Source organism: Trichomonas vaginalis, chromosome V, assembly GCF_026262505.1.
Source record: "Trichomonas vaginalis G3 chromosome V, whole genome shotgun sequence".
Taxonomy (NCBI): domain Eukaryota; phylum Parabasalia; order Trichomonadida; family Trichomonadidae; genus Trichomonas; species Trichomonas vaginalis.
The window spans coordinates 22,833,427-22,858,146 of record NC_067207.1 but is presented as its reverse complement, the minus strand read 5'-3'; the positions used below and the strand labels follow the sequence as shown (position 1 = coordinate 22,858,146).

Here is a 24,720-nt window from a genome sequence, read left to right as displayed (position 1 = left end):
AACTGGAGCTCATACATTCTATTTCTCCTCTGGTAGAAAACATACTCTGGGTCAACTCCTGTGTTCGCGTCATCTGCATAGAGTTGTTTATATCCCACTTCAGGGTTTGTATAAAACTCTTTCCATCTCATATTTGCATACCATGGTGGCAAACCTAACGCAGCGTCATTTGACATGGCAGTTTGCATTTGTACATCTGTTGGCACTTGACCATAGTTTGCCATTGCAGTTTGTATTCTAACTTCATTTGGAATATTCTCTGGGTTTGGTTGTCCAGGTTGCTGTGCATTCGCTAAGTTCTGTGCGTCCATTTAATATTAGATAAAAATATCTCTTACGAGTACATATACTGAACATTTGCAGGCATTGGTTCATCTTCATATTCTCTATATCTTTCTGCCACGTCAAATAAGTAAATGACACAATGGAAAAAACCTAAAACAAGTAGTCCTATTTCAAACCACATTTACTTACTAGTAAAATTTCTTTGTTATGACACTTTCTCCAGTTTATAGGACCTCTCTCATATTCTATCTTATCGTATCTAAACTCATAGTCATGTATGTCCTCTAACCATCTCATGACACTTTCCAAACCACTTTTATCGGATGTAAAGTAAAAGCATGGATGGTTATGTATAACGTCTAAAGTTTCTAAAGAGTCTCTCAAAGTCCAGTCTACTTGGTATTGAAAATCCCATGTGTTATAGAACGGCGGGTCCACTATAAAGAAAACATTTTCCTTGTCTTTATATTTTTCATACAACTCTGTCCAATGACATCTCACAAACTCTATACCCTCAATATATTTTTCTATGTTCTCTTTGAAAACATTTGTATAGTTAAGATATAAAACTTTTGACATAAGTGTTTCAATGTCATGAACTCTTATAGCACCACTATATAATAGTCTAGCAGATATACTATCCCAGTCAATATACTCTGCCTTTTTCAAAACCTCTCTGACAGTATTTTTCTTATCTAATGGTATACGTTCCATCTTACCTATAGGTATCTTTTCTTTTAACTCTTTCAATATTTTGTTTGTGTCTGGTATATGTTTGAGACGGTTCATATAGTTGTCGAAGTCATTGCATATAATCTTTGAGTCAGGAAATATTGTATGGCACAAATGAGATATATAGAAACTTCCACCGAACAAGTCTACAAATGTTAGACCATTCGGTAGTTTCTTAAGTTCTCTCAATAGAATATCTTTACATCTACTCTTATTTCCAAAGAAGGGTAACGGTGGTTTTGTAAAATTCATTTTATATATATAATAAAAATGTTTTTTCCCTGAAAAGTGACAGAAAAGTGACAAAACATCTTCGGGGCTAGAGGGCACGAAGTGCCTGGAAGCCCCACTACCTTTTTTTTTTTTTTTTTTTTTTTTTTATTGCAACATGAAATATAACTACAGAATATATTTTTATCCCCATTTAATTGTTTTCATTTTTTTATCAAGCCAATGTAAACTTCAGAAATTTACACTTTTCCGACGTTTTGTCAGGGGCGCGAAGCGACCTAAAAATATCGGAAAAGTGTAATTCTCAGATATATGATTATTTTTGCTTTTAATGCCGAACAGCATTTGAATCAAAAATAATCGTATGTCTGAGAATTCACTTTTTATTAAAAACCTTTTTTTTTCGTTTTCATGAAGAAAGTATCTTATGAAGAGTTGATGGATTTGTACAAAGACTTTAATTATGTATACGATTCATTGTATAAGCTGAAGACTTTCAGTGAAGAAGGAATTAACAAAATTTATCTTGATATCAAAAATTTAATGTTTGAAACCAAACGTGCATCTCCAAATCAAATTCTAACAATAATTTCTACTGCAATGGCTTTTAATATCAAGTACATAAAGCAATACATGGAAATTTTCAAAAGGATTTATCAAGAATATCATCCAATCTTTACCAGAAAAGAAATTCAAATCATTCCATACATTTTTTGGGCTGGTTTACAAGATGAAAATGGCGTTTTATTATCAACGAGGTATAGTTCTGGAATTGAAGCAAATAAAACTAAAGATTATTCATTGAATTTCTTTGAAGACAATACAATTTACAGAGCTATTATATATGATGACAAGTTTTCTTTCATAATTTTCACGGAGACAGATAGTTTCGACGAAAATCAAATGTTGGTTAGTGATTTGTATCCATCTTCACCTAACTCATTGATTGAGTTATGTTGCTATCATGGAGCTGTTAATTGTTTTAAGTTGTTAATTTCAAAATTTAATTCAATGATAACACCAAAATGTCTTTATTATTCATTTTTGGGCGGAAATCCAGACATTATTGATAAATGTTTGCAATATAAGATTCCAGATAAAGAATGCATGAAATATGCAATTATTTCACATAACATTGATTTTGTCACCTTCTTAATGAATGAATTCAAGTTAGAAATTGATTTAGATAATTGTACCACATACCACAATTTTCAAGAATTTTTAGTTAATTTAGATCAATCCAAATACATTAACAAATTCTTTATTTATTCAGTATGCTTTTGCATTCCTTCTCTATGTGAATATTTCATTTCATGTGGTGCTTTCATTAACGCAAAAATTCAATCCGGGGCAACTGCGCTTCATTTTGCAGCATGGGCTAATTGCATAGAAATTGAAGAAATTTTGATTTCACATGGTGCTGATGTTAATGCCAAAAATAATGATGGAGTGTCAGTTTTTCATGCAGCTGCACAAAATAACAGTAAAGAAATAGCCGAACTCCTTATTTTGCATGATGCTGATGTTAATTCTAAAGACAATGACGGATGGTCAGTTCTTCATGCAGCTGCACAAAATAACAGTAAAGAAATAGCCGAACTCCTTATTTTGCATGATGCTGATGTTAATTCTAAAGACAATGACGGATGGTCAGTCTTTTGTGTTGCATCAATAGCTAATAACAAAGAAATAGCCGAATTACTTATTTCGAATGAGGTAGATATTAATGCAAGATAAAGATGAATAAGCAACTCTTCATACATCAACAGACAATAACACCAAAGAGTTATCATTTTTCTTTGGATTTATGATTCTTGTTGCAAGAATCTTGTAATTCCAAATCTGTAAAAAAAAATTTTATTTTTCTCAAGCCACCATTTTTATTTAACAACACGAAGCACCAAATTTAGATATTTGATATTGAGACTGAAATACAATCACATATATCATAATTTTTTTTCAATGCTTTACAAATTACCGTTTTATAATGAACCCAGACAATGTCGTGAATGATCTATGGGGTCAAATTATAGAGCATGAAACAGAACCTATTAAACCATATGGAGCTGGAGATTCTCATGTTTTATTTGTTGGAGGCGAACAATCAGGTAAATCCTCTTTGATTAATCAATTTTTTGGAAGAGGAGATAGTACTTATCCAACACTTGCTCTAGCTTACCAATGCTGCAATCTTAAAGTCAATGGAAAAGAAAAAGTCCTTCATTTTTGGGAATTAGGTGGTGGTGTCCAAATGGAATCCCTTATTCCTACAATTGCTACAGAGGATACCATTAGCGGATTCGTAGTTTTTGTTTGTTTTGACCTTTCAAAGTCAGCATCGATAATAGAATCATTAGAATGGCTAGATATCCTACAAATGCGCTTAAAAGATAAACAAAATGCAATATTCTTAGCAGGAACCCACTACGACTTATTTGAATCGAAATCGCCTCAAGATAAAGAAATAATAGTACAAGGATTACGATCTATCGCTGCAGAACATAAAGTTGGTTTAGTTTTTACATCTTCTAAAATGGAAACACTTATTAATAGATTCAAAAATGTGATAAAATACGTTTGTATTGCAAATTCTAACGTTAGAGAGAAATCTGTCGACTTTTTCAATCCAGTAATCGTTGGACCAGGTGCTGATACAGAACTACAAACCAGTGGCCAAGAAGTTGCTGATATGATGAATAAATTATCCGCAGAAATCGCGATTGAAAAACGCGACAAGTCTTCCAATAGTTTGAAGAATGTTATAACTGATCCAGGATTAGCTGAAGAAGATATTGACTCCCTTTATCTTGCAAAGAAAGCTGAGTTGAATTCCAAGAAGGCCAAATAACTATTTTGTATGAATATGATTATTTATAAAGTATTACTATACAAATTTACTTTTAATTTTTTCTAAAACTACAAAAATCATTAAATTATTTTTTTTTTCAAAGATATAATTATATAATTCTCCTACAAATTCATTAAAAATACCATATTCTATTGTAACTCGACTATTTTCATTGGTTACTTTATAAAAATTTGATTCTCGTAATTAATTTGAAATACTAACAATATAATTAAGATTTTTATTCAAAGGACATACAAAATATAATATTAATCTCAAATCCTTCCATATATTTCATAAAAAGAATATTAAATAAAAATATCATCAAATATAAAAAAATTAGTTACTTTTGAGCATCAAATTTGTCTAGTTTTTCTTGTAATTCTTCTATATCCATGTTATATATATTGGTATATTCTTTGATAAACAAAAGTTGTGTTGCAATATCTGTAATTTGAGCCATACGATCTTGATCCTTCGATGAGTCAACTAGGGCATCTGTAATGTTTGTTTGAGGCTTAATTAATGAAATTAATTTAATTAGTAACTGTTTGATATCAACTTTTGTATTATCTGAATCACCATCTGACACATAAGAAGATTCATCTTCTTCATCGGAATTATCAATATATTTTCCATCCTTAAAAGTTCCCTCTTTTAATTCTTTAACTAAGGAAAATGGAACAACTTTTACACCATCAACTATCTTGTAATCTTCATCTCCTTCCAAGACTACTCGTTCATTATGATTTTCTAAATCTTCTTGTGCTTCTTTTTCAAGTTTAGCATTTATTTCTAACATCAAATCTTGATCAGTTCTTGCATTGTACTTATTATACTTTGTAGTTTCACCTCCTTCTTCAAGATTCATCAAAAAATTTTTATAAATCACCAGTTTATTTTTATACGACCCTGTGATTTTTAGCTAAAATTCAAGAAAATGGAAGAAGTTATTTTAGTGCTACTGCACACATTTCAAGGAACTGGAGATGGCACAACAGAAGCAGTTACTGAATCAACACAATATATTCAATCAAAAATATCTTCAGAAGAAGCACACAGCTTTTATCAAAATTTATTAACAATAATAATAGATTCACAGAGCAATTCATCAATTAAATTAGCTGCACTCAATGTGTTAATTCAAGGTGAAAGAAATTACCCAGACTATTTCCCTTATGATTTAATACTTTCATCAATAATACAACTTCTTCAAGCAACCACATCAGAATTACGATCATCAGTTTCATTTTTACTCGATTCTGTTGTTTCACATACAATATTTACAGATTTATTTGGTAATCCAATTGAAATTTTATCAACATTATTCGAACAGGATCTCATTGGAGCCTTAATCTTATCTAATTCCATATCAGATGCATTTGCGCATGTGAATGACGAACAATTACAAGTTTATCAAGAAATATCAAACTATTTATTAACTATTTTATCACAAATTCTTGAACAGAGATCATATTTGTATTCAGCATACTGTCTTTCTACAGGATTCAATTTCATGAAGTCCAAAGTTCCATCATTTTTCGGAGATAATCCTGAAAATCTTTCAATTTGGTTACATTATGCATTAGAATGCCAAAATGTATCAGAAGATAACGATTACAACTTATTTACGCAAAAAGCTTTGAAATTTATAAACCAAATTTTATATAAATCTTCAGGAAACTATCCAACATTAGAACTCATCCCAGAAGATGGATATGACATCTTTGATTGTGCTGCTGCTCTCACAACCTTCCAAAATCCACCAGAGACACAATCAATTTTGTCAGAAACAGTCGACCAAATGATCACAAATAAACACACTTGGAACATGATGTCCTGCCAAATGGAGACAGTTGTTCAATACGTTTTCATGCCTTTCTTCACTTTAACTGTTGAAGAAATTGAATACTTGAAAAGTGACAAAACTGCCGCCAATTTTATTTCATCAGTTTTTACAACTCCTTTGAATTCTAGTGATCCAAGAATGTATCTACATGGAAAGATTAATTTGCACTGCAGAGATGAAAATAAAAGTAAAATAATCGGCGAAGCGGTTTCGACGGTTTTGACATCGTTATATAATATATATGCAGAAAGTTCTGAAACAATTGATGACATGATTTACACGTTCTTTTCATCTCTTCTGTTCTTTTCTTCCGTTGGTTATTCAATGGCTAGAAATAACCAAGAATTGGCAAATTCTATGTTGTCACTTTTTGTAAATTTACTTGAAAATTCTGACAATTTGCTACTTAAGATTGGATCTTTAGTAGCAATAGATAGTTTCTCAATAGAACTTCCTGATTCTGTCATAACGGTTTTCTTATCGTTCTTGGCCGATGAAAACTGCCAACTTTTACTGAGATACTTCAGTTGCCAGTGTTTTTCAAATTCGATTTCTTTAGTTTCAGAAGAAAGCGACCTCAAAAACGCCGTTATTAGTGAAATAGACACAATTTTGAAGAGTTTTGTTAGTTTGGCAGATTCTTTCAATGATATTGAATTTTTCAGAGGTCTCTCAAAATTTGTGAAATGTTTTGGCAAAGTTTTATCACAAGATGACAATGTTACACAACTTTTATTAGAAATATACATAATTAACTTTGATCACAATCGTCCAGAAAAGTCGAACGCAGCTCTTTCAGCTTTATCATGTTTATTACCTTATTTACAAAACCAGACACAAATTGAGTTGTTACAAACTGTTTGTAATTCAGCAGTTGAAAATTCATTGATATCAAATGAATTACTTGATTTCACAGCAAACTTAATAGCATTACAACAAACAATAACTGATGAAATATGGACATCAATAAAAGCATTAACAGAAGTAGTTTTAAATGGAACAGAATATTCTCAACCTTTATATTTCTTGTCTTCATTTTCTATCGTTCTCAAAAACTTGATAATCAAAACATCATCGAATATAGAAAGTTACTGGGATTTCCTATGGGATCTCATCAATTTTTTGCTTGAGAATTCTATGAACACACAAGATTCAAATGTTGTAAATCCAACTTTACAAATTTCCTTTACAATTTGTAATGTTCTGAAAAATAATTTACCAGAGAATGTCATTGGAATCTTTTCACAGATATGCGAGCAGTTAATGAATGATAACAGATACTTTAGTTATGTTTCTATTTTGTATTCTTCATTGATTATCTCTACAAAAGGAAATATAATCAATCAAGAAATGTTTAATTATTGGATTGAGAATTCTTCTTATTTTGAGTTGATTGTTGTATTACTTAACTGTCCAGAAGTATATGGAGATAATTATTTCTCAGTAATTTGTAAAATTTTGACACAAATTACCGAAGATATTTCAAGACCTTTGTTCGGAGACGAAGAGGCCTATTATCAAAACATATCTCCAACAGAATTTACTGTTAATGAGTTATCTTTCTATAAAGAACATGTTGTTATGAAAGATTTTGCAAATTTACTTAAGAATTTGCCAGAAGAACAGAGAAATGTAATACAAGCAGAAGTTTGCCAGAAAGATGTTAATGATATCGCTAAGGAAATTACTAATTTCTTTGATGCAAAAACAAATTTATAATTTATTTTTTATAGAGTAAAATATATACAGATACTTTCATTTCTTTAAATGCTTTTTAAATTTTATTGTTTCGAATTAATTTTATTAATAAGTTGAATAATATCTTTTGATATCGAGTTTATAATCAATATTTAATACATAAAGTATATTTTTCTTTTGAAATTATATGAATATGCGCAATGGTTATGGAACCATTTGATATTTTATCTGCGGTATATTCTTTCAAACATCATTCTTTTCATTTTAAATATAAATGTATTAAATTTTATGTATCTAAACGAAATATAAACATTTTATCTGATATTATTAAACGCAAAAACATAAATATATGGGTCGTTATCGATTTTGTAATTTAATCGTTATCGTTATCGATTTTGTAATTTAATCATTATCGTCTTTTTCTAAACGTGCATTTTCTTCATATTGGGATAATGAACATAACTTGTTCTGAGCTTCCAATGCACAAATCGTTTTTATTCTAAATGGATTCATTCCTACAAGTTTGGCAGAAATCAGTGAATATCATCATATATCGAATTCTTCAATTTGGCAATTTATTTAAAATCGTTCTCAAGAATTCTTATCTTCATGTAGTCAAATAAAACGGAAATACGAAAACAAACTTTTATTCGATATTACAAAAAAAAAATTATATTGATCGCTAAGATTTAAATACGTATAGTTTAAGTATATGTGGTATCATTATGTGCATATTCTGATATATATACTTGAATGATATCACAAAAATAACAGAAATACAAATCTTGAATTAAATTATATCATAGAATACAATTTTAATAAACGAAAAATCAAACCCTCTCGCAATACAGCCATTTTTTAAGAGTAGTTCTTTCAAGATCTTGAAGTTTGGAAGATCTTGGAAGAACTGCCCTCTAAATGGCTGTAGCTTCGGTATTGTTACTATCAAGTAGAAAGTTACGGTAATTACTGCCATTTTAAGAATAGTTCTTTCAAGATCTTCGAAGATTTGGAAGATCTTGGAAGAACTGCCCTCTAAATGGCTGTAGCTTCGGTATTGTTACTATCAAGTAGAAAGTTACGGTAATTACTGCCATTTTAAGAATAGTTCTTTCAAGATCTTCGAAGATTTGGAAGATCTTGGAAAGAACTGCCCTCTAAATGGCTGTAGCTTCGGTATTGTTACTATCAAGTAGAAAGTTACGGTAATTACTGCCATTTTAAGAGTAGTTCTTTCAAGATCTTCCAAATCTTCGAAGATCTTTGAAAGAACTGCTCTCTAAATGGCAGTAGTTTCGATGTTAACATGATAATATGAGTGAAATTTTCTTATTTGAAGTCGGTTAAAGAGCAGTTCTTTCAAGTTCCTTCAAATCAGGAAGGGTCTTGACAGAACTGTCCTCTTATTGATTGGAATACCGGTATTTTACGTTGGTAAATGCTTGATTTGAATTGGGGGCTGAGTGTTGGAGAAAAAAAAACATTAAAAAAATAAAAAGTGCCAAAATAAAAGAATTCAATCTACATATATATAGTATTTCTAGGCCTGTCCAAACTTTTAAAAAAGCTTACCACGTGGAAGGAAGAGACCAAAAAAATCGTGCCTCGGCGGCTTCGCCGCCTCGGCACTAAAAACAGCATATCATATTTAATATGTCCTTTTTTCTTTCTTCTCCTCTTTCTTTTCTCTCTCTTTTTTCTTTCTTCTCTTTTTCCTTCTTTTCTTCTCACTTTCTTTTTGGAGCTGCTTTACTTTGAAATCTCTCATCAATTGATGAGAGAAATAATAGTAAAGTAGCTTCAATGTAAATACGTACATTGATTGGGTTATGGTTAGCGGTAATGTCTGTATGTAGTTCGATTGGAGCTGCCTCACTCTGAGATCTCTCATCAAATGAAGAGAGTTCTCAGAGTGAGGCAGCTCCAATGTATATGTGCGTATTGATTGGGTTGCTGTAAGAAGCAGTGCTTGTGTGTAGTTCGATTGGAACTGCTTTACTCTGAGATCTGTCATCAATCGATGAGAGTTCTCAGAGTAAAACTGTTCCAATGTGTAATCTTGTGCTAGCTTGTCTGTTCGATTGGAACTGCTTTACTCTGAGTTCTCTCATCAATTGATGAGAGAAATAAGAGCAAAGTAGCTCCAATGTATATATGTGTATTGATTCGGTTTGGTTAGCTGGACTGTCTGTGAGTAGTTCGATTGGAACTGCCTCATTCTGAGATCTCTCATCAATAGATGAGAGAAATAAGAGTAAGGCAGTTCCAATGTATATAATCGTATTGATTTGGTTGCTTTAAGTTGGAGTGTTTGTGCGTAGTTCGGTTAGAACTGCTTTGCTCTGAGAACTCTCATCGATTGATGAGAGTTCTCAGAGCAAAGCAGCTCCAATGTGTAAATTTGTATTAGTTCGGGTGAAAGAAGTTGTAGTGCTGGTGCGTAGTTTGACTATCAAGAAGCTCGCGATTCAAAACTCATCAAATGAAAAGTTTATAGTGGGCTTCTTGATAATATGTTAAAGGTGATGTTCTTGTTCGAGTTGTAACAAGAAGGAATACATGAGTACGTAAGCTCGGCATTCGCCGAGCGAATTAAAGATAACGGACGAATTTAATTTATTTTATTTCAAAATTTAAAATTTTAATATTTAATTATATAAATTAAAATAAACATTTTTACAAATTTTTATAAAAAAATATGTGACATATCGTTTTACCACAATTCAAAATAATTAATGTTGATAAATGTATTTAATATGTAATATTAAACATATTTTGCGCGAGAAGTGAGTTGTGGTAACTTTCGTGGATATCCATCGTTCATTTTATGGTAAAAATTCTCAATTTGTGGGAAAAGTTCTCAATTTTGTGGTAATTTTTATGTACCACAACTCAATTTGTGGTCACTTCATCTTACCACGTGGTAAGTTTTTATAAAACTCTTTATTTACCATTGATTTCTGATTTAATATCAATATCTTGAATAATCAAGCATATCTATCGCTTTAAATTTTATTCTCTAATTCCAAAAAAAATTCAAAAATCAAAAAATGAAAAAAATATTTAGAATTTTTTCCGTCAAAAATAAAAAATGTTCCCACTGAGTGGTTTCCATGGAAAGTTACCACTGGGTCCCACAGGGATTGGCCTAAGTATTTCTTAATAGAATGTGAAATAAAGTAAAATTAACTATATTCAAAATGGAAAAAAATCCAAAAAAATTTTGAAAAAAAGAATTTCATGATAAAAAGCATAAATTTTGCATCAGAAAATTAAATTCAGGTATTTTTTTGAAATAGAAAGAGTCCTAAAATTAGTTAAAAATCATTTTTTATTCAAAAGAAACGCTATTTTTAAGGAATTGAAAAGAATTTTATTTAATAATATTTTATTTATAGAATTTGCATATATCATATGCATAGACATATTGAATTGTAAACATGAGAACACTAATTACATTAACTTGTCGTTCAAATTATTGCATCGAGAAAAAAGTGCTATAAATTTACTCAATTAGTTTACAAACGTAAATATTTGGCATAAACTTTACGTTTGTAAACTAATTTGGTAAACTCGTAGTTCAAATTATTGCATCGAGAAAAAAAGTGCTATAAATTTACTCAATTAGTTTACAAACGTAAATATTTGGCATAAACTTTACGTTTGTAAACTAATTTGGTAAACTCGTAGTTCAAATTATTGCATCGAGAAAAAAAGTGCTATAAATTTACTCAATTAGTTTACAAACGTAAATATTTGGCATAAACTTTACGTTTGTAAACCAATTTGATTAAATTTAGTAAATTTTAGTTCGAATGCAAGTTTTCTCGGTAAATCATTTTTTAGACCTCAAATGAGATGTATGATCATATGAGTCACATATGATTTAATCCGAATATGTGTGAGAATTGAGTTTAAAACGAAGTTTATTTTTTGGACTATATTTCGCCATTTTAAAATGTGTAATAATGATATAATTCGCATGAAATTGAAAAATATTGACTGGATGTGTAATGGTTTTATAATTGCAATGTTGATTTGATCGAATTTAAATGAATATATAACGCGATGAAATTTCGAATTGCTCAAATGTCTGTAATTCATATATGGTGCACATATTAATATTACATTTCGTTGATATTTACCACATAAACCTTTAAATATTAAGTCATTTTAAAGTTATATGCGATTTAGTTCCAAAATGCACGTTTAGAAAAAGACGATAACGATTAAATTACAAAATCGATAACGACCCTAAATATATAGACAATTTTTCTTATTTTCTATTGGTGATTCCACCAAACATTGCATCTCTGAGCCAATTCCTACAATCATCAAGTTGTGTCTTTAAAGACTGGTTCCTTGATTCGAGTTCAGCAACCTTTCTCTGCAATGTGCACGAGTATATTTTAAGCCTATTATTTTCTTGTGAGAGCTCTATAGAATCTTGCGTTGTCTTAGATATAGGAATTTGCTGAACAGGCATCACTGAAAATTGTGTTTGTGAGAATATCTTGCTATTTCTAAACATAGATGCAGTCATAAGTGCTGGATCCCTGTATGACACTTGATCTGTATCATTGAAGCCAGCAGCGAAACTTTCATCAGCGTCGAAATCAAAATCCCAACCAGTCATAAATTATTTGGTTTTAAGGGTGCCCTATAGACGATAGACCACCCTCAGAAAAGCACTTTTAAGGCTATTATATTGAGAACTAGAATCCGGATAATCCATTCATTCGAGTTCTAATAAGGTTAATTTTGTGATGTTTACATTATCGTTATAGGGCACCCTTAAATCATAGTTATTTATTTCAAAAAATCAAAGCAACCGTAAACCATTCTCAAACGATTAAAATCAAAATTATGACATAACAATGAACTATAAATTGTTATCATAATATCTGATTTGAATAATTTTACTTTGTCACACCATTTATTCAATCAGACTTCAAATACTTTTATAGTTCCTAAATATAATACATATAATAATAGTTTGAATTGTTTATATTTTTGAATACAGTTGTAAAGATTTCAAATCAATAATATTTGAATCCTGTAGGATCATAATCAAAGGATTGGATGCTTATAGTCCAATATATAAAATATCAAGTGAGCTCAAAATTTTACAAAGAACTCAAAAAGAACTGAAAATGTTTAGATCTATTAGCATATTAATCATCCATCTTATAACTATTAAATGGATGAAAGAAAACTAAGGAATCTCGATATAAAAAATCACCTTTCAGATATTGATCTGTATTTCAACTACTCTGAATGAATGACTACTAAATTTCCAATTGATTTTTGCCAAATCCAATAATATCAATCATCAATAATTTTTATTTTTTTCAATAATTAATTAATTGATCTTGAAATTAAAAATTATTATGTCTCTGAGATAGAATTCAAAAATTGTCATTACAGAAAGGTTACATGTTTCACTTCATTCTTTAAAAATCTTAATAAGTATTTTGATTCAATATTTCTCAAAGTGATCCATAGAAAACACACATTCATATCAATTTCTGCAAATTTACAATAGTTTTACCCATTTAACTTCAAATTACTCATAAATGATTTGTATATTTTGATAATGCACAATAACTCATTCTAAAGTTCTTGTGCAAAGAGCCCAGTACTGACTACCGTTTCAAAGAGGATAACATGCTCACATAAAGCCGTAAGAAAAATCGAAAAAGATCCAAAAAAGCATGGTGAAAATATGGTCATCGATAAAGACATCACTTTGATGTGTTTTTAAATACTGTATCTTATAGGGAGGAAAGTTGTACCGAGCATTAGAAGCCTAGTATTCGCCAAGATATGAGCCATCAAAGTTGAAAATTTTGAGAGGAGATATGTGGTCGGTAAGAAACCTATAAAAGCAAAAATAATCATATACATGATAATTACACTTTTCCGACTTTTTTTGGGTCGCTTCACGCCCTTGACAAAACGTCGGAAAAGTGCAAATTTTACTTCCCTTTTGGCTCTTAATTTTACTTCCTCATTTTGCACTCAACAAGAGTCTTCTGAACAAGATCATGCCGCATTAATGCAACGTTTAGAAAATTAGCATTTAATCACTCTGGAAAAATCATCATCATCAAAAAAAAAAATTCAGTGTGCATAAATTTGGGCGAAAGTCATCTTATTCAGATGACTTTCCATGGAACAATTACTTCAATAGTCAATTTTCAGGTCAAGAAACTAAATATTGCCAAAACTGCAATCTAACTCCAGATCAAGGTCAATATTACTTAGAAGAATGCAACTTTTTTGATGATAAAGACCGAGTTATCAGCTTTTCATCTATTTCTAATACATTATTTCTACATAACAGCTGCTCTTTTAGTAACTGCACTTCATCATATGATGGAAGTTGCGTTTACTACGCTATTGGCAGCGATAGTTCCATTGTACAACGCAAATTTTGTTGTACAAAATGCCAAAGCTCCAAAAAAGGTCATTTTTCATATACAAAAGTTGGTCCAAATAACTTAAATTTTATAACTCTATGATTGATTCATGTAATATTATAAATAATAACCTTACAGAATCAGAATATGGAATTATTTACCATCAAGATAATTCTCTTTCTGTAAAAAGTTGTTCTTTTATTAACAACACTGTTCCTGATGGTAAATATTTGATATATAACTATAATGATCAATTAACAGTCGATAGTTGTTACATTGACAATTCGATTCCAAATACATTTTCTAGAACTGTAACACCTACTAATTCAAGAGAACTATTTACTAACAATTTGATTCATTTTTCAACTGATAATTGCCAAGCAGAATTTGCAATTATCAATAAAAGTATTTCCAAAGTTAATAAACTTTCTCTTTTCTTCATTTCTTTACTAAACATTAATACTTATTCATAATTTCATATTTCGAAATCTTCAACGAGCCAGTTTTACTGTCTCAATTTTATGAGACAATTTTTTTAAATAAGTTGAACTAGAAGGTCAGCGCATAATTTATATGATAAGAATTATAGTATATATATATTCTCATGAAATATTAGATCGGAAACCAAAAGTTATTCTTCATAGTTATAATTCTTTTAGCATTCGCAACATTCCAGACTTTCTGTCAACAAAAGAATGGCAGCTTTATGACAATGATGTTTAAGCTATGAATTCATAGGAGATATAAATATTGTTCAATAGATCAAACTCCTCTTGAATTGACAGCATTATGAAACACAATACTAACAATTCTTCAATTATTTTTTTATTATCTTTGAAGAGTTGCCCATGAATGCAAGATGAAAATGTTCTAAACATCACCATCACATAGGTGTAGTAGCTTAAGTTTTTCGTCAATGTTCTTCGTTTTCAACAATTAATGCAATAGAATCATGTTTGTTTTTCCTTTTGAAAAGTGACAAAATGCATGAAATTCAATTTGTGAAGATAAAATATTATCCATCAATCTTTTCTGCATGTTTCATTACAATTATTCTTACTAGCATGATGTTCTTACGAATATTATCTATCAAAATACAATCAAAATCTAATATTTTTGGTATTCATTTGCATTCTGCGATATATTCAAATAAAAAGTTCGAGCGTATACCAATCACAAGTATTGTTGAATCATTAACTGTATATGATTGCATTTTTCAAGATAATGTTAATCTCGAAGGCGTTGGCGGAGCAATTATTGCTTCAACGCCAGTATTTTGCTATAACTCTTTATTTCAACGATGTTATGCTGAAGCTGTTGCAGGAATTACCACTACAAGAAATCTTAATCTCGAAAAATCAGTTTTTGATTCCTGTCGAGCACCAAATACAGCAGGTTTTAAGTGTGATAGAGGTGAAACTGTTTCACTTAACGAATGTGGCTTCTCATCTCTAGAAACAAAAGAAAACGGAATTTTGCTACTATATTGGCTTAAAACATTCAAATTTACAAACTGTAATTCTTCGGATATACATGTTCTTTCATATGATTCGATAGGACTCATTTTTTCTGACACTTCTTATTTTAATTGGAATAAATTTTATCATATTAAATCAGAAAACATACAACCAGGAGTATCAATTATCGAATCAGTCAATTTTGTTGCAGAAAACTCAATTTTTAACAATTTCACAGCAGAACACGATACATTAAACGGAGTTTTCCAATCTTCGTCATCAATTAATAAAATCTCAGTAATTTCAAGCATATTTACTAACTTTCAGAAGCATATTCTCACTGCTGAACAACCTGCAGAATTTTTATTCATCAAATGCTCTTTTTCTGTTTCTAAAGAAGACGTTATTGTTTATTTAAGTGATGGCGAATTTCATTTCGATGAAAAGGGCTGTTCTTATAATGTTAATCAAAATATTCCTGAAATCACAATTAAAAAATTGAAAATAGACATTAAAAAAGAAGAAAATAATAAAAATGAAGTAGTTATAATCAACGAAGATTCACAGCCAAATTTTGTATTTTATTCCGTAATGTTCCTCATCGGACTCTTTGTTGGAGTCTATCTCGGCGTTAATATTTTTGTTTCCCATAAATTCCATTAATTTGTTTGTAATAATAAAGCTTTTTTTTGTTAACATTTTTAAATTTTTTATTTTTATAGCATATTTGAGATGAAAAACATATAAATATGATCAAAAGTACTTATCACTCATGTTTCAATTCTATTAATCTGACATCATTTAGATATAATGAATCTTGATTAATGAAACATTGAAAATAAAACCATTCATCATTAACTTTTCAATGTAATTCTATGCAGAACCAAGGCTTTCTCTAAATAAAAGTGGTTTATTCAATAATTTTTTAAAAATCATCATATTTCACAATATGTTTCTCAACGATTACAAGTAGAGTCTGGAAATAAGAGTCTTTATTAATTTAAATAAATACAAAATGAGACGACTCGCTCTTGAACCTTTGCCAGTCTGAAATTCTGTATGACAATCTTGTTGACTTCCTCTCATCAAATCATCAAATAATTTTATATGAACCGGACTAACCTTATCGGACTATTGATTCGTTATTGAAATATAGTAAATTTTCAAATTTGAGAGTAAAATGATGTGAAAAAATTTTTTGACTCCAAAAGATAAACTTTATGAGAATAGTAGAAATTAGTAAATGTCTATATGTTATATTAAATACAATAAAAACATGTTTATTATTAAATCATTTGTGATGTGATAACTCAACAGTCTTTTAGACAAAATTTTGAAATAATCATTTTTGATAATGAGCGAATACCATTATCGCGCAGACGGAGGCTTTGATATGAGATACTCTTCATCAAAAGCTGCATGCTCTATGGGACTTTGCAACAGTAGAGGCTTTTCTAATTCTTCTTATTCATATTCATGCTCACCATCAATCTCGAGTTCATCATCAAGTGGATATCATTATCGTCAAGATGGCGGTCTTGATATGAGATATTCCTCATCTAAGGCTGCATGTGCAAGCGGATATTGTGATAACAGAGGAAATATGTATTCTTCATCAAATTCGAAATCAAAATCATCAACAAACGTTAAAAGCGAAACGAAACCAGTTGAAGTCAAATCCGAAAAGAATTCCTCGGTAGGTCATAAGTCACCAAAGGAGATTGAACGTTCAGATCTTGGTCGCACAAAGTATGGATCAAAAGAAGATGGAACGAATTCAAGTCATATTATGTCTTTCCGTGTAATTAACGCCATTCTCAGCACACAGCCTGGAAGACCAATGTCAGAAGAGAACAAGAAGAATATAATCAGACAACTCAATGATAAGGGAAACTTGCGCAACAAGAGTCGTGCAGGCAACATGTATGGCAATGATGGTTATTCTGGTGATGAATACTTCGATCAGCAGATCGAAGATGTAATCAGAGGAAATAAAGATCGTTTAACGAATCAACGTTGTGTTGATCGCCTCCAAAAACAATGGGCACGCGTCCAACAGTCTAACATACCAACAAACGTAAAGGAGGCAATCGGGGAAAGCTTTTCAAAGATCCACGATCAAGATGGACATGTCATCATTCGTTCAAATGCTCCTTTAAATTGATTTTGTAATGCTTTATTTTCATTTTGTTCATTGAATCAAAAAATAAAACTTTTTATATCTGATAATTGAATTCTTTCTCCTTGTTATTATATTATAATGAAAAACACTTTCTAGTTAAAATAAAAATATAACAAATTATTTATGCTAAAAAATAAAGCATTTTTTAAAATACCGCATTTTTATGCTGTAATTAATATGATTTCAAAGATAGTCTTTCATTTCGTGTCTTGTGAGTTAGCTAAACTAATTGTCAGATTTTATTCAAATCTAATTTACCGGCGTGAATTGGTATTCAAAATTTAAGGTGGCCGTTTCTGGTTAAATCCATTAAAATCTGGGAAACTCAAATGGTAATAATTTTTTTTTCAAAAAAAATTCGGATTTTTTTACCTTGGGGTACGTTTCCCAGCGGTTATTAACCAGAATCGGCCAGCTTACAAAATTTAATTAGCAGGCTTGTTATTATATTATAATGAAAAACGTTTTCTAGTTAAAATAAAAAGATAACAAATTATTTATGCTAAAAAATAAAAAAATATATAATATAAAAAATAAAAATAATATAAATAAAACTCACAATCCAAAGATAGACTTCATCTCCTCAGCAGGGCTCTTTGTCTTAACAGCCTTATACTTCAAATCATTCTGAATTGAATTTACAATCTTTTGAACTTTTTCGTCATCAAACAAAGGAACATCTTTCTGGTCTTCTTCAGCTTTATTCTCTTCTTCTTCATGCTGATTTTCTTCGGCTTTGTCACTTTTCTCTTCAATTTTGTCACTTTTTTCTTCAATTTGATGATCATTTTCTTTTTCTTCTTCACTTCTTTGATTTTCTTTCTCATCATCACTATCTTGTTTCTGGTTTTCCTCTTCCTTTTCCTGTTCATCATTTTCCTCATCAGACTGGTCTTCCGTTTTCTCCGTTTTCTCTTCTTTCTCCTCTTTTTCTTCATCACTTAAATCGGCGGTTGCTGTATCGTTATCGTCGCTATCGTTCGGTGACGGTTCTGACGCTTCCGGAGTTCTTGGTCTTCCTCTTCCTAGTCTTGATTCCGCTGAGCAAGAGTGCTTCATTTTTGCCGAACTTTGGCCACCTGTTGGCAAATTTCTCTTTGGAGCATTGTCCGCTCTTACGTGGATTGCTCCAATTGTAGATACAATTTCCTGTGACTCTGCTTGTATCATCTCGAGGTCATCTACAACTGTGAACAGTAAGTCACCGGGAGAATCGCTCATGAGCAGTGGGAAAAGTAAGATTTCGGTTGAAGCATTTGGTAATTTCGAACGAGGTTTCCTTCTCTGTTTTTTTTTACCTTGCTCGATCTCTTTCAACCGCTTCGCCTGCTGCTTCTTCAGCTTTGTGGCCTCAGCCGGTGAGAAATGAGGTGTTTCATGGGCGGTTATCGAGTTTGCAGAGTTAGTTCTGTGGAATTTCGGCTCAGGGGGTGCAGAACTCTCTTCTTCGTCAGAGAAAGTCCAACTGAGGTACCTGGAAACATCATCTATGATGGCTGGAATCCAGTCTACGCCGAGAGTTAGTGGAATTCCGGCTTTGATTCCGGTTGGAACGTCATCTGGTGAAGTTGCGAGGTGGTTCCTGAGGGCAAAGAGGCCGGCCATGATAGTGCCGTTGTACTGGAACAGTTTGATCGAACAATTTCCGTACATTGATCTTGGCATGAGATAGAGAACGGAAGAAGGAATTCGGGAGGCATCCAGAACGAATCTGGTGTCTGTAATTTGGAATAATGTGGTATCGACTTTGTCTTCTACGTTGAATTCTTCGAGATCTCCGATTAATCCTTCCAAAACACAGATAAATTGATCGGAAGCAAGGTCTGTAGCTGCAACAACGCCATCTTCGGTCTTCCTGAGTGATGCTGGCCGTGGCTGAGTAGTAAATTTAACAATTTGGTTCATATGTTGTATATCTACCTGAGCATTCTCTGTAAATTCGATGTCTTTCTCAATTTCGTCGTTATTGGATTGATGTGGTTTGTATATATCGTTTGTAATTAGTGAATTAAACACAGCTTTGAAAATGTCTTCGGACATGTCATATAACTGCTTGCATAAATACTTAATAGCTGTAAGGAATGGTATGACTAACCGGTTTCTCTTCTTCTTTGATGATTGCGTCGTATATCTTGGATGGGCCACGTAAAAATACGAACGGAATTTATCGTAGAGGAGTTCGCAGAAATCTCTTGCATTGAGGGTTTGATCAGCGAGGTCATTCTTAATGAAATCTGTGAAAGGACTGTTTGAAAAATCTTGAAGAAGATCTTCGATTTTTGGCTGAGTAAAAGTGATTGGATTGTCATCAAGATGTATGTTTGGATTCATGTGAGGCATTTCGTAATGGAAATTCGATCGACCGCAAAAATAACAAACAAAGTCGCCTTTCGGCATATTTCCGTATCCTAGGCCTTCGCAACGTTTATGTACGTAATTTCCGCATTTAGTGCATTTAATAAGTGCAAATCTAAAACTCAAATTTCGACCACATCGACATCTAATTTTCTTATTTGAGCAAACATCGCAAATGTATTTTTCTGGGATTGTATGATTGTTAAGACCGAGACATATAGCATGTTGCCAGCATCCACATTGCTCGCAAACAACAAGAAGACCATCACCCGATTTTACATTGCAAACACAGCGTAATGTCCATGGTTCTCCTTGCTCATCGTGCATAATGATTTCGCGCGGATGTTCTGATTCCTCCGGTGGCGTTTCCTTTGGAGGTGGTGGCTTAATCGGAGATGGTTTTGAAGGTTGTGGAGGCGGTGGGGCTTGTTTTGGCGATCTACCACGCTGCCCTGGTGATCTCTGATTACGTACAGCCGTTTGTTTGTGAGTTTCTCCAAACGAAGGTACGTATAAATAGATATCTGTTGGTGAAATCGATTGGCTTTGTTGGTCGAGCCTTACAGCACTCGGAAATTCTGTCCACATAGTGTCTTTCTTTGCCTGACTTGCTTCTTGTAGAATTCCAGGAAGCAGAGTCGCTGAATGCTCGAGTTTTATCCCAAGCATTTTTGTTGTGCTTTACAAAAAAAATATAAAAACAAAACTTTTTGATTATTCAAAAAGAACAATAGTTCAATAACAAAACAATTTGCTTATCTCGAAAGGTGTTATTTCAAATTTTCCAAAAATAAATTTTTCAATTAGACTCAATCTAAGCTTTATTTGTTTCATACTAGGTGCACATAAAGTTTAGAACCTTTCCACAGGCTAGAAATAGCCACATTTCTTTTTGACTACATAGAATGATAATATCGAGAAAATTATTTGATCAGCAATTAACCATTTATCTTAAAAGGTTCTAAATTTAAGAAAGGAAAAGAAATTTTCTCATTTAATATATATAATTATTTCATTTGTATATTTTTTTGTTTTTAAGGACAATTCTATGGAAAAAGGAATAGCTTATGAAAAAATGAGATCGATTGCGTTAATAAAAATAACAAAACAAAGATAATATTTATAAAAATATATAAAATAACAAAAATACATAAAATTAAAGTCATAAAATGTTAATGTGAATTTATAAGAGTCCTTGCCTTTCTTATCTGTTCTTTCATTTCAGGGTGATTGAAGTCATCAAACTTTTCATCAGCATATTCAATAAATTTAAGTCCGCACGAATGAAGAAATGTTGTCATCTTACTCTTTAATCTGTCTGAAAGCAAGATATATATCAATCCATCATTTTCAGCAACAAATTGTAAAATTAATTCTTCGCTGACGTTTTTATCCCTGAAATTGATGATTGCATTGATTATCTTATCAATGAGTGTCTTCAGACTCTTCCTGAAGCCTAAATCTTGGATTATATCGTCAGATACTGCTTGTGCAACTCCTTTTATGCCTGCAACGAGTCCATTGTATAGATTACATGCGTATTCAACTTCTACCTTCGAATTCTTGTTGACATAGATTGAAAACAGCTCTTCCATCACGTGGAAAAAGTTTTCAATAATTTCGATCGGAGTTGTTCTCTGTAATGAGGACAAAACCGTGCCTATCGTACGCAAAAATGCTGGAGCGAGTTCGAAAGGATCCTCTCCGAAGTTCTCTACCTGCTGTAACATCATATTAAAATCTTCACCGAGGTAATCAAGGGCATCGGTCTTAAAACATTCGAAGAAGACACCATACATGTGGGCTGCCAACTTAATTTCAGTCGGATTCATTGATCTGAGGAATTCTTTCAACAAAACAATTATAGGATCCATGAATTCCATCATAATATTAGTATCTATCTTCTTTAGACAGCTTTCTAATGCAGGAAATGCATCACTTTGCAAATCATTATTTCGACTCGCTTTCAATAACATGAGGACGATAGACTTTACATTTTCTATCAAATTTTCTATTGGACATTGATCAACGATTTTTTTGAGAACTCTTAAGTAGCCAATTGCTTTATTTTGCATGCCATCAGGTCTGTCTACCGTATTCTGCATGAATTCTGATATGACTTCGAAGGAATGAGCTGCTAATTCTGCTAATTTTTCGTTTTGTGCTTCAGAACTTGCATCAACTAAATATTCCATAGCTACAAACGGCATAGTTGTCGAATCATACCCAAATTGTTGATCCATGGCCGGTAAAATGATGTCATAAAAATTATTCCACCATTGAAGGATATAACTCTGCGGAACGTACTGAATAACAGTCGACAATATATCAAATACCTTAATCGAGATCCTAGAATCACGCAATTGAAGCGCATTAATACACAAATTGTAAATCATGAAAAAAATGCCATCCTGAGCGATCTGAGTCGTTATTTTCGGTATCACTAAAGGTATCAAGCCAAGCATCGTATATACAAGCAACAACTCCCCTTCGTGGCCGACAATATTTATACTTTCAATAACTTCAAGAATAAACGACTGATAGCTCTCGGAATTCTCAAGAGGGGATGGGTCTCTTGACGAACATGTTGCGACTACCGATAAATACCCAGCGTATTTTTCTGTCAAATTTGACGAATCATTTACGTTTTCGTGGAAGAATTCTACGATGTAAGGCAGCATTTCGCTACTGTCAGCCTCCCAAAATGCTTGTAATGCGATTGTTATGACCGCATGTATTCGATCTTTTTTTGATAAATTTTCTGGTTCTTCGGGTTCTCTTTTAAGGGAATATAGAAGCACAGGGACGAACTGTACGTAATTGGACAACGTTTGCTGTACTATTTTGGTCGGAGCTTCGAGTTTGAACAACATCAGGGAATATGCGCCATAAACAGCCATTGAAGGGTCTTCTTTCGATAGAAGTGTATTGATGAGCTCGAGTATCTTGTCCTGCATGAAAAACTGGTGAAATGGATAACATGTTTTCATGATTTCGGTCATAATCAAAGATGCGTGTAAAACTATGTCTGATTCGGGTGATTCGATGAAATGAGCGATGATTAAGAACACTTCATCGAGTTTCTCCATGTTAGAAACCTCTAAAGTGTCTGGTTCCGCGATTATAAAATAATTTGGAAATTGTTTGATAAGGGAGCATAATACTTTCATGCCAGGGATTGCGGCTTCACTGTCTTCATGTAGAGAATATGAAACGAGGCTGAAAAATTGCTGAAATTGAGTAAAATTTATTTTCAAATCTAAGTTTAAAATTTCTTGGAGAATTGTAATTACACACAATCTACCCGTTTCGCCACGTTCATCTGTAGCGACATTAAGTATTGTATTGAAAATATCATACCATTTATCACCTTCGATTCGTAAAACTTGAGCTAGAACAACTGAGCCCATATTTCGAACGAGAATGCTAGAACTGTTTATAGATAAGATGATTGCTTGCTTGATAGATTCTCTAATTGGTGTAAAATCTTCGGATTCCCAAATACTTTTGATATTTAGTATTCCAAAACGACGTCGAGGTGATGTTGCTGATTTTATGAATGATAATGATACGACTGATATGTTTTCATTGTTTCCATTCTGAAGAATCGCTCTTGATGCAAGAAATAAACAATATGAAGTGTTTTCGCTATATAAATCATCTAATTCGACATTAGCATTATTGATTTTCTCTGTTGTTCCACTATAGCTTTGAACAAGAAGATGAAGAAAATGCTCAAAATCTTCATCTTCCTGCATAGTAGTGTCACTTTTAAGAGTGAATTCTGGAAAAAAAACATTATTATTATTATCATCAATACATTTCTCATCAAATAAAGCTAAAGATGATGCTGCTGCCTGTCTTTGGAAAAATTCAGATAATGACATTATAACAACATTTAATTATTCAACTGTTGTTAATAATTTAGGAACAGGTCAATTTGATATTATGTTTTTTGATTATAACTCTATGATTGATTCATGTAATATTATAAATAATAACCTTACAAAATCAGAATATGGAATTATTTGGCATTCAGGTAATTCTCTTTCTGTAAAAAGTTGTTCTTTTATTAACAACACTGTTCCTGATGGTAAATATTTGATATATAACTATAATGATCAATTAACAGTCGATAGTTGTTACATTGACAATTCGATTCCAAATACATTTTCTAGAACTGTAACACCTACTAATTCAAGAGAACTATTTACTAACAATTTGATTCATTTTTCAACTGATAATTGCCAAGCAGAATTTGCAATTATCAATAAAAGTATTTCCAAAGTTAATAAACTTTCTCTTTTCTTCATTTCTTTACTAAACATTAATAAACCTTCATAATTTCATATTTCAAAATCTTTAAGGAGTCGGCTTTACCGTTTCAATTTCATAAGGCATTTTTTTTAAATAAGTTGAACTAGAATGTCAGCAAATAATTTATATAATAAGCATTATTGTATATATTATAATGATATAACCTATTAATTACAAGATGGGACCACAGCCTTATAATATTTACTCGAATATCAAACACTTTTCCCCACATTTTTATTTTATTAAAATTCAACATCAAAATCGATTTCAAATACATTTAAAAATATTTAGGCGAAAGCAATATTTCTCAATTTTTCAGAGCCTCTCAAAGTATGCAGTGGCCTCTT

General features: G+C 31.6%; 10 protein-coding genes across 10 annotated transcripts, besides 3 other annotated features; 5 read left to right on the top strand and 5 right to left on the bottom strand.

The window, feature by feature from the left end:
- Positions 1-450: 450 nt before the first annotated feature.
- TVAGG3_0386200 (phage tail repeat-like family) lies at positions 451-1,269 on the bottom strand (the record flags this gene model as incomplete). The annotated part of the gene is made up of 1 exon (XM_051232215.1): positions 451-1,269. One exon carries the CDS (start codon positions 1,267-1,269, stop codon positions 451-453), a length of 819 nt encoding a protein of 272 aa, XP_051101945.1.
- Positions 1,270-1,599: 330 nt separating this feature from the next.
- TVAGG3_0386190 (protein kinase protein) lies at positions 1,600-3,075 on the top strand (the record flags this gene model as incomplete). The annotated part of the gene is made up of 1 exon (XM_001306416.1): positions 1,660-2,985. One exon carries the CDS (start codon positions 1,660-1,662, stop codon positions 2,983-2,985), a length of 1,326 nt encoding a protein of 441 aa, XP_001306417.1.
- A 160-nt stretch (positions 3,076-3,235) lies between these two features.
- Positions 3,236-4,096, top strand: TVAGG3_0386180 (intraciliary retrograde transport; the record flags this gene model as incomplete). Its single annotated transcript, XM_001306417.1, has 1 exon — positions 3,236-4,096. One exon carries the CDS (start codon positions 3,236-3,238, stop codon positions 4,094-4,096), a length of 861 nt encoding a protein of 286 aa, XP_001306418.1.
- Positions 4,097-4,217: 121 nt separating this feature from the next.
- TVAGG3_0386170 (uncharacterized protein) lies at positions 4,218-4,975 on the bottom strand (the record flags this gene model as incomplete). The annotated part of the gene is made up of 1 exon (XM_001306418.1): positions 4,437-4,964. The coding sequence occupies one exon, from the start codon at positions 4,962-4,964 to the stop codon at positions 4,437-4,439; it is 528 nt and encodes a 175-aa protein (XP_001306419.1).
- A 58-nt stretch (positions 4,976-5,033) lies between these two features.
- TVAGG3_0386160 (armadillo (ARM) repeat-containing protein family) lies at positions 5,034-7,694 on the top strand (the record flags this gene model as incomplete). Its single annotated transcript, XM_001306419.1, has 1 exon — positions 5,034-7,661. The coding sequence occupies one exon, from the start codon at positions 5,034-5,036 to the stop codon at positions 7,659-7,661; it is 2,628 nt and encodes an 875-aa protein (XP_001306420.1).
- Positions 7,695-7,991: 297 nt separating this feature from the next.
- Positions 7,992-8,077: a mobile genetic element.
- Positions 8,078-11,838: 3,761 nt separating this feature from the next.
- Positions 11,839-11,892: a mobile genetic element.
- A 24-nt stretch (positions 11,893-11,916) lies between these two features.
- Positions 11,917-12,276, bottom strand: TVAGG3_0386130 (uncharacterized protein; the record flags this gene model as incomplete). Its single annotated transcript, XM_001306420.1, has 1 exon — positions 11,917-12,276. One exon carries the CDS (start codon positions 12,274-12,276, stop codon positions 11,917-11,919), a length of 360 nt encoding a protein of 119 aa, XP_001306421.1.
- A 17-nt stretch (positions 12,277-12,293) lies between these two features.
- Positions 12,294-12,433: a mobile genetic element.
- A 2,482-nt stretch (positions 12,434-14,915) lies between these two features.
- On the top strand, positions 14,916-16,194 carry TVAGG3_0386100 (uncharacterized protein; the record flags this gene model as incomplete). Its single annotated transcript, XM_001306421.1, has 1 exon — positions 15,127-16,182. The coding sequence occupies one exon, from the start codon at positions 15,127-15,129 to the stop codon at positions 16,180-16,182; it is 1,056 nt and encodes a 351-aa protein (XP_001306422.1).
- A 679-nt stretch (positions 16,195-16,873) lies between these two features.
- TVAGG3_0386090 (uncharacterized protein) lies at positions 16,874-17,927 on the top strand (the record flags this gene model as incomplete). The annotated part of the gene is made up of 1 exon (XM_001306422.2): positions 16,874-17,683. One exon carries the CDS (start codon positions 16,874-16,876, stop codon positions 17,681-17,683), a length of 810 nt encoding a protein of 269 aa, XP_001306423.1.
- A 266-nt stretch (positions 17,928-18,193) lies between these two features.
- Positions 18,194-20,875, bottom strand: TVAGG3_0386080 (PHD zinc finger family; the record flags this gene model as incomplete). The annotated part of the gene is made up of 1 exon (XM_001306423.1): positions 18,257-20,725. The coding sequence occupies one exon, from the start codon at positions 20,723-20,725 to the stop codon at positions 18,257-18,259; it is 2,469 nt and encodes an 822-aa protein (XP_001306424.1).
- A 266-nt stretch (positions 20,876-21,141) lies between these two features.
- TVAGG3_0386070 (importin beta family) lies at positions 21,142-23,943 on the bottom strand (the record flags this gene model as incomplete). The annotated part of the gene is made up of 1 exon (XM_001306424.1): positions 21,229-23,943. One exon carries the CDS (start codon positions 23,941-23,943, stop codon positions 21,229-21,231), a length of 2,715 nt encoding a protein of 904 aa, XP_001306425.1.
- Between the last annotated feature and the right edge of the window lie 777 nt (positions 23,944-24,720).